We start from the raw sequence: 12,363 nt of genomic DNA, 5'->3' as shown, positions 1-12,363 counted from the left end.
AAGGAAGAGAATTACAAACAAACTATATGATAAAAAGAAATACTGTGGTTTTTAAAGTAAACTGCATTGAAAAGTCTTATTTCTATATCCCACACAATCAACAATAAACCCAGACTCATATATAAAATTCTGATGTTATTCCCTTCCTAGCTTTGTTCTCAGTCCCAAAAGGTACCTGGATTAGTAAAGCTAAAATTGAGATCAGAGAATCACAGAATATACTGAGTTGGAAGGGACCCACAAGGATCATCCAGTCCAACTCCTGGCCCTGCACAGGACATCCCCAAGAGTCACACCATGTGCCTGAGAGCATTGTCCGAACGCTTCTTGAACTCAGACAAGCTTGGTGCTGTGACCACTTCTCTGGGGAGCCTGTTCCAGTGACCAACCACCCTCTGGGTGAAGAACCTTTTTCTAATATCCAACCGAAACCTCCCCTGACACAGCTTCAGGCCATTCCCTCAGGTCCTGTCACTGGTCACCACAGAGAAGAGATCAGTGCCTGTCTCTCCTCTTCCCCCATGAGGAAGTTGTAGACTGCGATGTGTGATGAGATGACAGTGAGAAGACAATCATGATGAATGCTGAATATTCAAGAAAAAAATAAAGAAAGTTTTGTAATTTTTCTGTATTTACAATTAGGGGGTTTTTAACTACAAATATGAAAGAAGTTTTCATTCCTGATCCATAAGCCATAGCTTGCCTGGGAAATATTCCTTTCTTGAAGCAAGTGAAAAATGTTAACTACTATTAAGATGCACTGCTCTCAAAAGACTTGATGGTGGTTCAAATTATCTTGAAGAAACACTCTTTCTAGGAAACAGAGACAGGATCTTGTCAACAGTCCCCATGCAGTTGTTCAGTGTTAGAGGAACCTGAACTGCTTTTCAGGAAATAGAACAATTTAAGACATTTCTAACCCTGAAATAGAAACAATCATTCCTTAAGTGGCATAAAATTATATGTAGAGAGGACGTGCAAACCTTTTTCCCAGTCTGTAGAATAAATATTAATGTTAAGAGAAATTTATCATAAATACATATTTGCGATTGAGCTCTAGAAAGTCTCAAAGATCTGAAGAGAATAATCTATTTTGTGGCAAAGTTGACATCCTTAACCCAAGCTTCAAGGAGAGAGCACAGACCAGTCTAAATGTTTACAAAGCATGCCAACTTCCAAAACATTATAAAGGCAATTTCACCAAACCTTTTGACTTACTGATACCTTTGTAAGAGTTCTAATGTGATACAATACTCTGTGTATCAGAAAGAACTTTCTGAGTACAACACATAGAAAACAGTACAAAGTGAACAGTTTAAGAGTTTCTATTTGTACACAATGAGTTAGGCACACATGATCAGGAAATAATCCAGTACTCAGGATTAAGAAACTACATTAATTTAAAAGCTCCTTAATCAGTATAACCACAAAAGAAAAAAAGAAAAAAAACCACACTCAGCTAATCTCTTTTGGACTGAAGTTTACAATACCACAGGAGAAATTGTTCTGTTCCCATTAATTCAGATAAGAGATTAAATGAGGGGGGGTTAGGGTTGAGATGGCACTATTATAAAACTTTCAAAAGTCATATTCTGCATCTCTTTTATTAAATATTAGAAATTATTAAACCAATTTCAATTCACGTTTCCTTTTGCAGTTTTCAAGCTGAATATTCTGGTGTTAACTGAAACACTAGAACGTTTTGGTGCTATCATGCGTAAATGCTGACTCAAACAGACTTGGTAAAAAAAAAATTCCTTTGTGACATCAGTGATGAGCAATGCCACCTCTATCGTCATCACCTCAAGGGCTGTCTGGCACAGCGACTGAAAACAATCTGCAGAAGCAACTCGGGAACACAGTGGGGGAGGGGAAGCTTAACACATTCTATGGATTCTATGCTCCTAGGCGTGCAACAGCCAAGTCTAACAGCTTCAACAAATACCAACCACGCAATCCATAATAGCAGTATGGTACTATACTCCGTGTGTTTGGAAATGTAAGTGCTCCCTCTTCCACAGAGAGAAAAGTAGCCAACAAAGAAGGTCATACACTACTTTCATATCAAGGCACAAACTCCTGCAGAGAAAGGGGTTCCTCATCATTTATCTGACTTCAAGATGCACTGTCCACCTGAACAGTTATTCGGTGGATGTACACGCTCCCTCACACACGGTCAGATAACTTTTCCCTACTGAGAATTAGAGAGGTTACATTCACCTTCAACCCCTTGTACCTTCAACACTGCCAGTATGAAGTAAGCAGTACACAGGTCCATCTGATTTCTGCCCCTGCTGTTGAATCTAAACACTGCAAAGACTCTAGAAGTGAAGTGAAAATTCTGCGAAAGGAAAAGTCAAGGCAAACCCATCCTGGATTCACCTAACAGAAGAGCAAAGGACTCGCCACGCTCAGGTACTGAGTACCCTCTACAAGGAAAAGCTGGAGATAGGGAAGTTTTGATCAATTCCAAAGCTGATGCAAAAATAGAAGCATATACTTTTAAGGAAAACAATGTTAGGCTGATTTCAGACGTGGTGACAGCATACCCTTTGAGGAAGCACAAAAAAGTGACAAAGCTGCACATTTATAATCCTCTAACATCAGCTTTGCTAATGGTCTGGAGTTGCATTTGGCAGACCAGTTTTAGGACCAATTTTTTTAAAGTCTGGCAAACTCTTACAGGGTTCATACTACTGGGGCCAAGATATAACACAGTTTGATGTTGAGAGCCCACAAGGACAACACTCCTGAAGTGCTAAACCTGAGCAGTCCCAGCTTGCACTGGCTATGCACTCCAGGCTCTGAAAATCTCCCTCTGATCTCTCTGACAGCAGTTCTCACACTGTAAATCCTGATGTATGTCTAACTTAGGGTCAGCACCAAGAGGTCGACAGATGGTATCTCAGACAAGGACAGCAGACAGCTCTACTGACAGACAACATGACAAAGTTGACAAAAAGTGAATCAAAGAAAAACCATCAACATGTAGGATTAAAAAAAAACCAAACATGACAGAACTGAAAGTATTTTTGTCAAATCTGAAAAAGGTCTAAGTACATTGATCTTACATTTTTATACTTATATTTAGTGTAGTGAGCACAGGGCAACAGAGAATGCAGTGTGGCTTCTAGAAATCCTGCAAAAGGAACATCTAATTTCTCCTTGAATACCGTTGCAGATGTAACTGTTCCAAAATATAAGTTTGGCTATCATCACCACTATCAGAATATTCTAATAAAAATTAACTTCCTTTTAAGAACAGATCTATATGTATCAACAGAAGATCTGTGCATGTGAGACAACCCATGGAGCCCATCTCTAAACAGGTTGAGAAATTTTCCATCTTGCTCCTTTGCTCTTCCCTGAAAGCATCCCTCAAAAGCATCAACCTTTTGTACAGATGTTCTGTACACTTTCAACAGCTTCTAAAGAAAACCACCAAAGTTTTTACCAATTAATATTTTCTTACCTATTTCTTTTGGTGGCTGGATCACAAAAGACTATGTCAATTCGTTAACTGGTTGAAAGTGATGGATCCAAGAAATTAAACTATAAATGCAATCTTATTCTACATTAAGTCACTTTATTTTAAAAATAACCCTTTAATGGACGGAAAAATGTACCTCATTTTTGCTAGTTTCAAATTTATTCATTTTTGCTTTTGCAGAAAAAGTAGTTTTACTTTCATCACCAAAAATTGCAGGAGTATATAGCAGTATCTATGACACAAGCTAGGAAAAATCCCCAAACACTATCTTTTCCCTACTAATAATGTATAATAGCTCCTTGTTACATCATAGTGCTCCAGCTCAGACATTCTTAATGTCTCCTCTGCCTCCCAACAGGGGACACATTAAAAATGCTTCAGCACAAAACAATCTCTGCCCTCTACAGATGATCATCTTATGGAATACTTGTCCACCTTTTTAAAACTAAATGGCAGGTAATTCTTTAAAAAGCCTGAACTCCAGGGGAGGGAAAAACAAACATGCACACAAAAAAAACCCAAAACAAAACAAAAAACAACAAACAAACAAAATCATCTCCACATCAAAAAAACCCAAAATCAAAACCACAAACAAACCGAAAAAGCCCACCTCCTACGTAGTTGTATCCCCAGCATTTTGCTTGTCATTCCCTGGACGAAGTCATAATAAAACCATTACATTCCATCTGGACATAAAACTCCCACCCTTTTACTGCAAGAGCAGTCACCTGCTGGCACAGATGCCCAGAGAGATTCTAGAGACTCCATCCTTGGAGATATTTAAAACCCAAGTAGACACAGTCCTTCGCAACTTGCTCTCACTGACCCTCGTTGCTCAGAGGGGTCAGACTAGATAATCCCAAAAGGTCCTTCCAACATCAGCCCTTCTACAATTCTTTGGTAATACACAGAAAACTACAAGTTGAGTATTAAAAGACAGCGTTTTACTTCTGACTGAAAAGAACCCAGGTTAAACAAATATCTTGCTGAAAAAAACAAACAACAGCCCCAGTCCTCTGTGCCCGTCCCCAAGACATCTGAAAGGGAGCCCCCTCAGCTCCAGTGATCAGGCATTTTAGCTCTTGGTAAGAATCAAGTCATTCTTTTCTCTATTTCTGCATGTTTGCAACTAAATTAGTAGGAGGGATGGTTGGAAGTTGGCACAAGGTACATTTCATTCACTCTTAGTGGCTGTCTTCTCTTCACCACACTTGTCCAGAGGCCAAAGAGGGAGACAGGATCTGTGTCCCTCTGTAACAGTCAAAATACACAGACACTGGACCAGCGGCACAGCCACAAATTCCTCAGGAACACCCCAAGTTTCCCATCTGGTACCACCAGCAAAACCAGTCAGATGTCCCACACAAACCCCTCAACACGCACCCCTGACTCTCATTATGACAAAGCACCTCACCTTCCAAGCCAGCCAGGTAGGAACATAGACTAAAAAATTCCTACTCATCTTAAGTCAAAGGAATGTCATAACAAGGTAAGTGTTCCGTTCAGGCCCGCTTAACCAAAATAAATGCTGTGGCAGTGCAGCCTCAGGGCACTGAGGGGGTGTCAGGGCTGCAGGCCCTGGGAGCCAGTGGCAGCACTGGGTGGCTGAGGAGACAGGCCTGTCCCTGGAGCCCTCTAAGCTCCGCTCCTCTTCAGAGTGGCACAACTGCACCAACCCACTTTTCTGGACAGCACACAAGAGGGATGTCTACGGCTGCCGCTACGTACATCAAGCAGCTCTGACAGGTCCAGGAGAGCTCTCTGGGCCGTCTGACCAAAAAAAGGGACTCCAGATGTCAACTCTTGACATCTTGAAGGTTAATCTCAACCTTCAAACTCAAGTACATGTTTTGGTTTAGTGCTAATTGAATGAGATCCATCAATACTTCAGAGTTATTAGTTTTAACTGAAAGAGATGAAGCCTATACCCAATACGGCTGAACCTTCACACACAGTACTCAAGCATTAAAGGCACACAAACAGAAAAAGTGTTTTCCTTGCAGACGCAGTAGAATCTCTCCTACAGCATTAGTGACAGCTTTGTCTCTGGATCAACGTTAAAAATCCCAAGTGACAGAATTCACAGGTATCTTCTTCAAACACTATTGCACAAGCCAATAGATTTTACACATAATTCATCCTGTGAAGTTAAAGCACAAAATTTGAACTGAACTACTAAAGAAAGAAGAAATGAGGGGATGACATCAACAGAACAGCTCAAAGTTCTTGATTTCATGCTCCACTCTTAAAGAAAAAAAAAGAAAAAACCCAACAAACAATATTCGCAATGCTGCATATATATATAAAAAAAAAAAGTTGGTAAGTATTTTGCAGTCTTTGTGTCTGAAGATGTGAGAAAAAGAGCAGCTGCCTTCAGTTTTTAAAACATACCTATAATGTAAATCAAGTATCTAACATACCAAATACATGGCATCAAATCTTACAGATTCATAAATTCTGTAAGATGTTTTTTAAAATCGCTTCCTTTATTTCACAAAGAGGGTTTGAAGATCCTTTTAAGTGGTTCATACAGTTTCCTAAAGCTATAAATCTTAGTAAGGTCAAGAACCTTATTTCTCTCAAGTGTCAAATGTTTCATATTTTAACATGTATATATTTTAAATGTTTGAGAATTGTTACTATATAATCTTTTATCCATTAACTGCCATAGAATAATCCAGATAGAGCAACCATACAGAACACGTGAAGTATGTTTTTAGAACTCCAGTCACTGTCATTGGATACATTAAAAATGTACTTGCAATTAGATGAAATATGTTCTGTACAAAAACTGGAACTAGGAGAAAATCATGGTTGGTTTTATTCATGTTTTCATTTTTGTTATTCATCACATCTTCAAGATACACGTTTTAGATCCTTGATCTTCCAGTCACCTCAATTCCTTAGGACCCTCTCCCCATCTCTATAACAAACAATCATCTTGTAAAAGCGAACGGAAAGAACCCAAACGTGTCCACCAATCATTCTACTCTGAAAAAGCTGGTCTCCTGAAAGCATTACCTTTTAACAGACCTCATGTTACACTGGTCCTCTGTTAACTACTGCAGGCATAGTTTCCAGTATACCTTTGCTATATTTTTCCTATTTGATAGCAACACTTATAAAACATGAGAATGCCATGCAAATTGATAATTTAAAAATCACTGCAGCTCTGAATATCACTTTATTGATTCTTCTCATCTTTCCACATTTCAGCTTACCTCAGATCCTGAGGAAATCTGACTTCGGCCTGACTGATTCTGAAGGTGACCAGCACTTCCCTCTGTCATAGAATCCACTGCATTGTCATCCTGTTCAACCATTTCCATGGTCATCTGTCTAAAAGTAAATACATACACATTTAAATAATGCAGTACATGGAGGTATATAATGCAGTACATGGAGGAGTGCAGTTCTAAACTATTTTATATTCGGAGCAGACAACTAACAGAAAATAAATAAATTTCTGTCAAAATGATCAGATTAACTGAATCCTTTCTTCCTGTTCCCCTGCATTAAAATATCAATTCATATAGGCAGGAGCCCTAAAACAAGTATTTTGGAAAGCTGCAAGGACAGACAGTTCTGGAAATGGCTGTCAGGGAGGGACAAGCACAGAGTCCCAGGGTCCCAGATATTGTCTCCAGCAGGGCTGGGAGCGCAGTGCTCCAGAGCAGCCCAGCAGCACCGCCCACAGCAGGTCCCCCGGGCCTCACACCTTGCCACGGACATGGCTCAAGCTGCCCAGCAGCCACGTGCTGCTATATTCCTCTCAAACCTTCCAAGATGCTGATTCCCAGCTGGGATCTACACTTGAACTGTCTGTAAACTACTCATGGCTCAAGACCCACAATGATTCTTCTAATTTTGCAGGATTAAAAGTAGGGTAAGTTTCATAGGAAAATTAGTAACTTGCTGACCCTCAATTCAAACTAAGAGTTTAAACTCCGTACAGAAAGCTTCCAAATGTATCTGCTATATAAAAATGCAATTACCTGACAGTTCCTTTTCGATATCTCTTGGCACACTTAGTCATAACGGAAGGTGTGAATTTTAAAACAAAAGCTCGGTTCTCTTCGGCTCCCTTTCTCTCCTACCAAACCCTGCACTGAAGGTGCAACATTGAACAGGTGATGTCAAACATTGCCATGGCAACAGGTCAGTTTACAAACAGAACAGAGACAGGATAGGGTCAGGCAGAGGCAGGCAGGCCCTCAGGCATGCTCCCACCTACACCCTACTTACACAACCAGTTGAGGCCGCAAAAGGAAGGCATGGTAGAGATGAGGGATTTAAGAGGCAGCAAATCTCAATTCCTTGGGTTCTGTTACTATAATTAGGGGATGGCAAGCCTGTCTGAACTCAAAGTTCAGCTATTTCAACTGGCTGATTGTTACTTTGGTTTCTTCTCAGGTCTTATACTGAGAGATGGAAGAGGCAGGGAAGGAAAACAGCTACCCATCTGACTCTGAGACTCTGGAATTTAGTCCCACATGTTAAAAGTAACTACACTGAGTCAAATTAAATGTAAACCAAGCTCCTTTTGCGGCACTATTTTAGAGAACATTCCAGGATCTTCCAGGATAAATTTTATTGGTTTCTTTGAAAGTCACCCTTTTCACCCAGAATAAAGGCATGAAAATATTAAAAGATATCCAGTCAAATGATGCAGAACAGAGTTTGAGCTCATATGCCTCCAACGGTATTCTACTGACCAGACTTACAGTACTACAGCTAGGGGTAGCCAAGCTGTACACAATTCAACATTTTATAAGTTAACATTAATATTTCTGCCCATATAAGTTTCGTATCCTATCCAGTATCAATTCAGATTAGAACCATAAGAAGTTATTTTACATCTAAAATCATTCTACATTTTTGTCTTGTTAGTTACCACTAATTACCTTTTTCTCTAGATCCAACCAAATTAAGGATCTACTGAAATTCACCAAAGTCAAACAATTCTGGGGAGAATATTTTCACCAAGCTTTCCACCATATTTTTTCCTAAGAAAATATTATCTTATTAAACCATTCTGGTTTTATATATACATGCAATGTAACAACAAAAATAAAGTAGGAAAAAAAATTCTTTCTTCGCAAACTAGGGCCATCCATAGAGTCTTAAACATGAAAGCTCTATCTGGTTCATGGTAAGAATGCCTCCATAAGCTTCGTAACAGCTCACACACTAAGGAAGATTAAATAATGCATAGGTACTGGCAACATATTCATTGTAATCTCTTCCTAAAGATGGGAATAAAGTCAGAATTAATTCACTTTATGAAGGTCGTGAAGTATTTTTGTATCCAGAGCCATCTGTCACAGAAAACCTACTGTTGGAGGGGGGGGAAAAAAAAGTACTTATTATTCCCACTGAATGCATTTCATAGAAATTTTACCTAGAAAGAGTCATTTTTCATCTTGGAAAAAAAAAGGTTTTAGTTCCTAATTTTAGCTTAATTCCTCACTGATTGTAGAACACTATAAAAATTTATTTATTTTTACTATTTATCAGGATTTTTCTCCCGAAGTCTTGTCATCTGCAGTGCTCCAGTAACTGATTTGGCAAATAGCTACGAGAAGAGCATCAGTGCAGCAGAAAGTCTAACAAAGCTATTCCTCACACTTTGCAAAATACAATACAGACAAAGGGGTGTATTTTTTAGATTATTTATGTTTAATTAGAAAAAGAACAGCAAGTACTATACATGTCAGTGAAATGACAAATATATGTAAGATTCTTGATATACATGAAAAACTCTGGAATTTATATAGATTTTCCATTTTTAATTGTGTATATGCTGACTCTTGATACAAATGATTGCTTAATTTAGAACTTTAGCAAGGTGGAGTAAAGTCTGCAAATCTGACTGTCATAAAATGCAACTGTTACCCTGGAACACAGCAAAATACTCTTCCTAGATAAGCTCAAACCCATCTCTTTTTGACAACCTCTGCTTGTAAACAGAGACTTGACTAGAAACAACATTCAAATATAAAGATCCAACTATAGCCTAAAAAAAAACAAAACAAAAATAATGAAGTACATAAGTAATTTTAAAAGATACACTAGTTATCTTGGCATAAACCTTCAATGAGAAAGCTGGCTAAAGATAAAATGAAGAACATTAGTATCATAATTCAGACATGTTACAAGATTAGGAGTGTTTGATAGACTTAAGCACAGGGGATCACAAAACTCGCAGGAGCAGGTCAGTCAGCTGCAGTCATTGGAGCCCACAGGGTCAGTCACACAGAGCTGTGTCACCTCATGTGGGCCTGTGCACAGCTCAAGGCCAGGCATGCCAAGGAACTCCTCAAGTTCCCAGTCCAGTCTGGATTGTCACTGTCTTTGGAGCACTCCCATAAACTGCCAGATTCCTATAACCTGAATTGCAGAGGGTTTGCATCCTGTATATAATTTTAACATGAATACTCCAAACTGTTTTTAAGAAATACACAGAAAAAATACTGAGCAATATCATAATTACGCTTTTCCTAAAACTTAACTAATACAGACTGTGCCACAAAACAGTTTTAAACCCAGTTCAGAAACTACTGACATAAACAGTTTCCACATGTATCACACTCAGTCTACACTGCAAGCAAATTCTAACATATGCATTGCTTTAAGTTTCAAAGAACGAAAACAAGAATTTTCTGCCAAGCACTAAAAATCCTTTATAAAAGTCTCTCAGTAGTAGTATATAACACGCTTTAAAGTTCACGTTACTTTCCTTCTGTTTTAAAGTAAAACTAAACAAACAGTTTTTACGTATGTGGTCTCAGGTCCTGTTTAAAATTATGTGTTTTTCTTCACTGTAAGATTAATTATATACAAGTTTTAGTCTTATACTCAGTATTAATACATTATTTTCTTACATTTTCTACCTTAGTTGCTTACAGTCACTGAACAGTAATTTTAAATATTCATCTGGATTTTTAAATTAATAAACAAGTTATATATCTGTATTTCTATAAAAACAGGGTAAAAATGGTTTTCCATAATGTAAGCTAAGACACCTGCTTCTTTCTACAACTTAGCAAAGAAATCTTCAGGATCTGGCACAAAGTTCAACCGCTACCAAAGCTTGTAACATTTCAATATATAAGCACATGTTTACTACAGTCCCTGAGATGAATGTACAGCGGGTCAGTAGCAGATAAACACTGACTAAGATGATCCACACAGTGCACATCATAAGCTTCTTCAACTGCCATCAGTTGAAGCATCCCTGGCAGGACAAATCTGGCAGACAGAATCAGCTGGAGGAAAACACTGCCAGGTTTCCTAGAAAATTGGGAGCAATTTACAACTAAAAGTGTGAACATTTTATATTTTTGTCCACAGGTAAAAGATGAAGGATGGCATCTGCATTAAGATACCCTATTCTGTAATGAAGAGCACAAAAAATCCCTTCACTTCCCCCAGTATTGCTGCTTGTTTTCCATCACTGAATATTCATACAAATACTTAACGTCTGTTGATGAAATTAAACTGCAAAAACAAATGGGTACAATATTTTGCATATCTGAAAATGTGTGACTGTCTAATTAAATACCCAGAGACATTTTAAAAAACAACTTTTTTATTTCAACCATACTTTATACATCAGAGACTCCTTACAAAGGAGGCTTATTACAAAGAAACTCATAAGGGGCTGAGAAATATGTTTCAGCCCTTGCTCCAAATAATTTTGAAGGCTTTTATTCACAGGGGAGTTACTAGAAAGCAAGGATGTGAATTTACAAGCACCTGTTTTGCATTTATTGATGACTCCAGTGAGTGTGGAAACTCTCAGAATGCACTCGTTTCAAAAGGGCATTGTGTTTTCAAGTATGAACTCTAATAACCTGTTTTACTACCCTATGGTGTGAAGCACACCAGTTGGCAAGGTGGTCACGGCGTTCAGCCAGGTAAAACAGACCAGATTTAGCAAGTGTAAACTTTCAGGTTTTTTTATCAGAAGCTTCGTGACGAAGTTTCTTGTGTCTCCTAAACTCTCACTGTTTCCTCATTTTCCTCCCCATCCTTTTCTTCCTTGAACACCCTAGCAAAACCCTAAAAAGAAAATTTAAAAGCCGAACCTGCCGTTCTTGTGCGCAAAAGCAATGCTACCTGTCCACTCTGCATCTGCCACCTCAACCGCCCGGAGCAGGCAGTGCCGAGCCCGCTGGGAAGAGGACACACGGTCCCCCTTCAGAAGGGTCCAACCAGTCCCTGGACAGGCCAGAGGACCACTCAAGCATCAGTCCCTCTGGAATCACTTAGCACTCAGCACCACGTATGATGCTGCCGCGGCAGTGGAGGATGCAGACAAAACCCTCAAACTTAAGACCTCGGGCTCACGGTGCCCACTGTGATCCTCCCCCCCCTGTTCTGCTGACCCAGCTCGGAAAGCCCTGTGGGCCAGGATGTAACGGGGTGTAGCGGGCTACGGAGAAACGATACCGGCTATCCCCGCTTCGCCTCGGCCGGGCCAGCCCCGCGGAAGGCCCGGGACCGGCCGTCGGGGCGCTCCGCCCGCAGCGGGCCGGCACTGCCCCCGCTCCTCCCGCTCCGCCAGCCGAGCCAAGCCGAGCCGAGCCGCTCCCAGAGCAAGGGCCGGAGCCGCCCCTGACAGAGCCCGGCGACACCGCAGCTCCCGGCCGGTAACGGAGCCGGCGCTCCGCGAGCCTCGTCTGGAACTCCCAGGACGCGGAGCAGCCTCGGGGCCGCCCGGCAGCGCCGTGCGGGCTCTGCGCGCCCGGCCCTGACCGCGGCGCGCTCCCGGCTGCCGGCGCGGCCACCCTGGGCCGCCTCACTGCGCGCTCCCGGCGGCGGGGCTGAGCCGAGCGCGGCACAGCGCCCCCCGCCTGCCCTGCCTTGCC

At 40.6% G+C, this 12,363-nt stretch overlaps 1 protein-coding gene across 5 annotated transcripts in view; it reads right to left on the bottom strand.

Annotated features, from left to right (window-relative positions):
* CREM (cAMP responsive element modulator) overlaps window positions 1-7,598 on the bottom strand; it is a 31,077-nt gene extending 23,479 nt beyond the window's left edge. For all 5 annotated transcript variants that reach the window (XM_027648394.1, XM_027648395.1, XM_027648396.1 and 2 more), the window contains exons 1-2: window positions 7,486-7,598; window positions 6,712-6,829 (exon numbers count right to left, since the gene is read on the bottom strand). In XM_027648394.1, coding sequence (XP_027504195.1) covers window positions 6,712-6,829; window positions 7,486-7,526 — 159 coding nt within the window. In that variant the 5' untranslated portion in view covers window positions 7,527-7,598. The remainder of the gene's footprint in view (window positions 1-6,711; window positions 6,830-7,485) is intronic.
* Window positions 7,599-12,363: the final 4,765 nt, after the last annotated feature.

Source organism: Corapipo altera, unplaced genomic scaffold (assembly GCF_003945725.1).
Source record: "Corapipo altera isolate COAL_440 unplaced genomic scaffold, ASM394572v1 47, whole genome shotgun sequence".
NCBI lineage: Eukaryota > Metazoa > Chordata > Aves > Passeriformes > Pipridae > Corapipo > Corapipo altera.
Note: the sequence above shows the minus strand (reverse complement) of the source record. Positions and strands in the feature narration are given on the sequence as shown.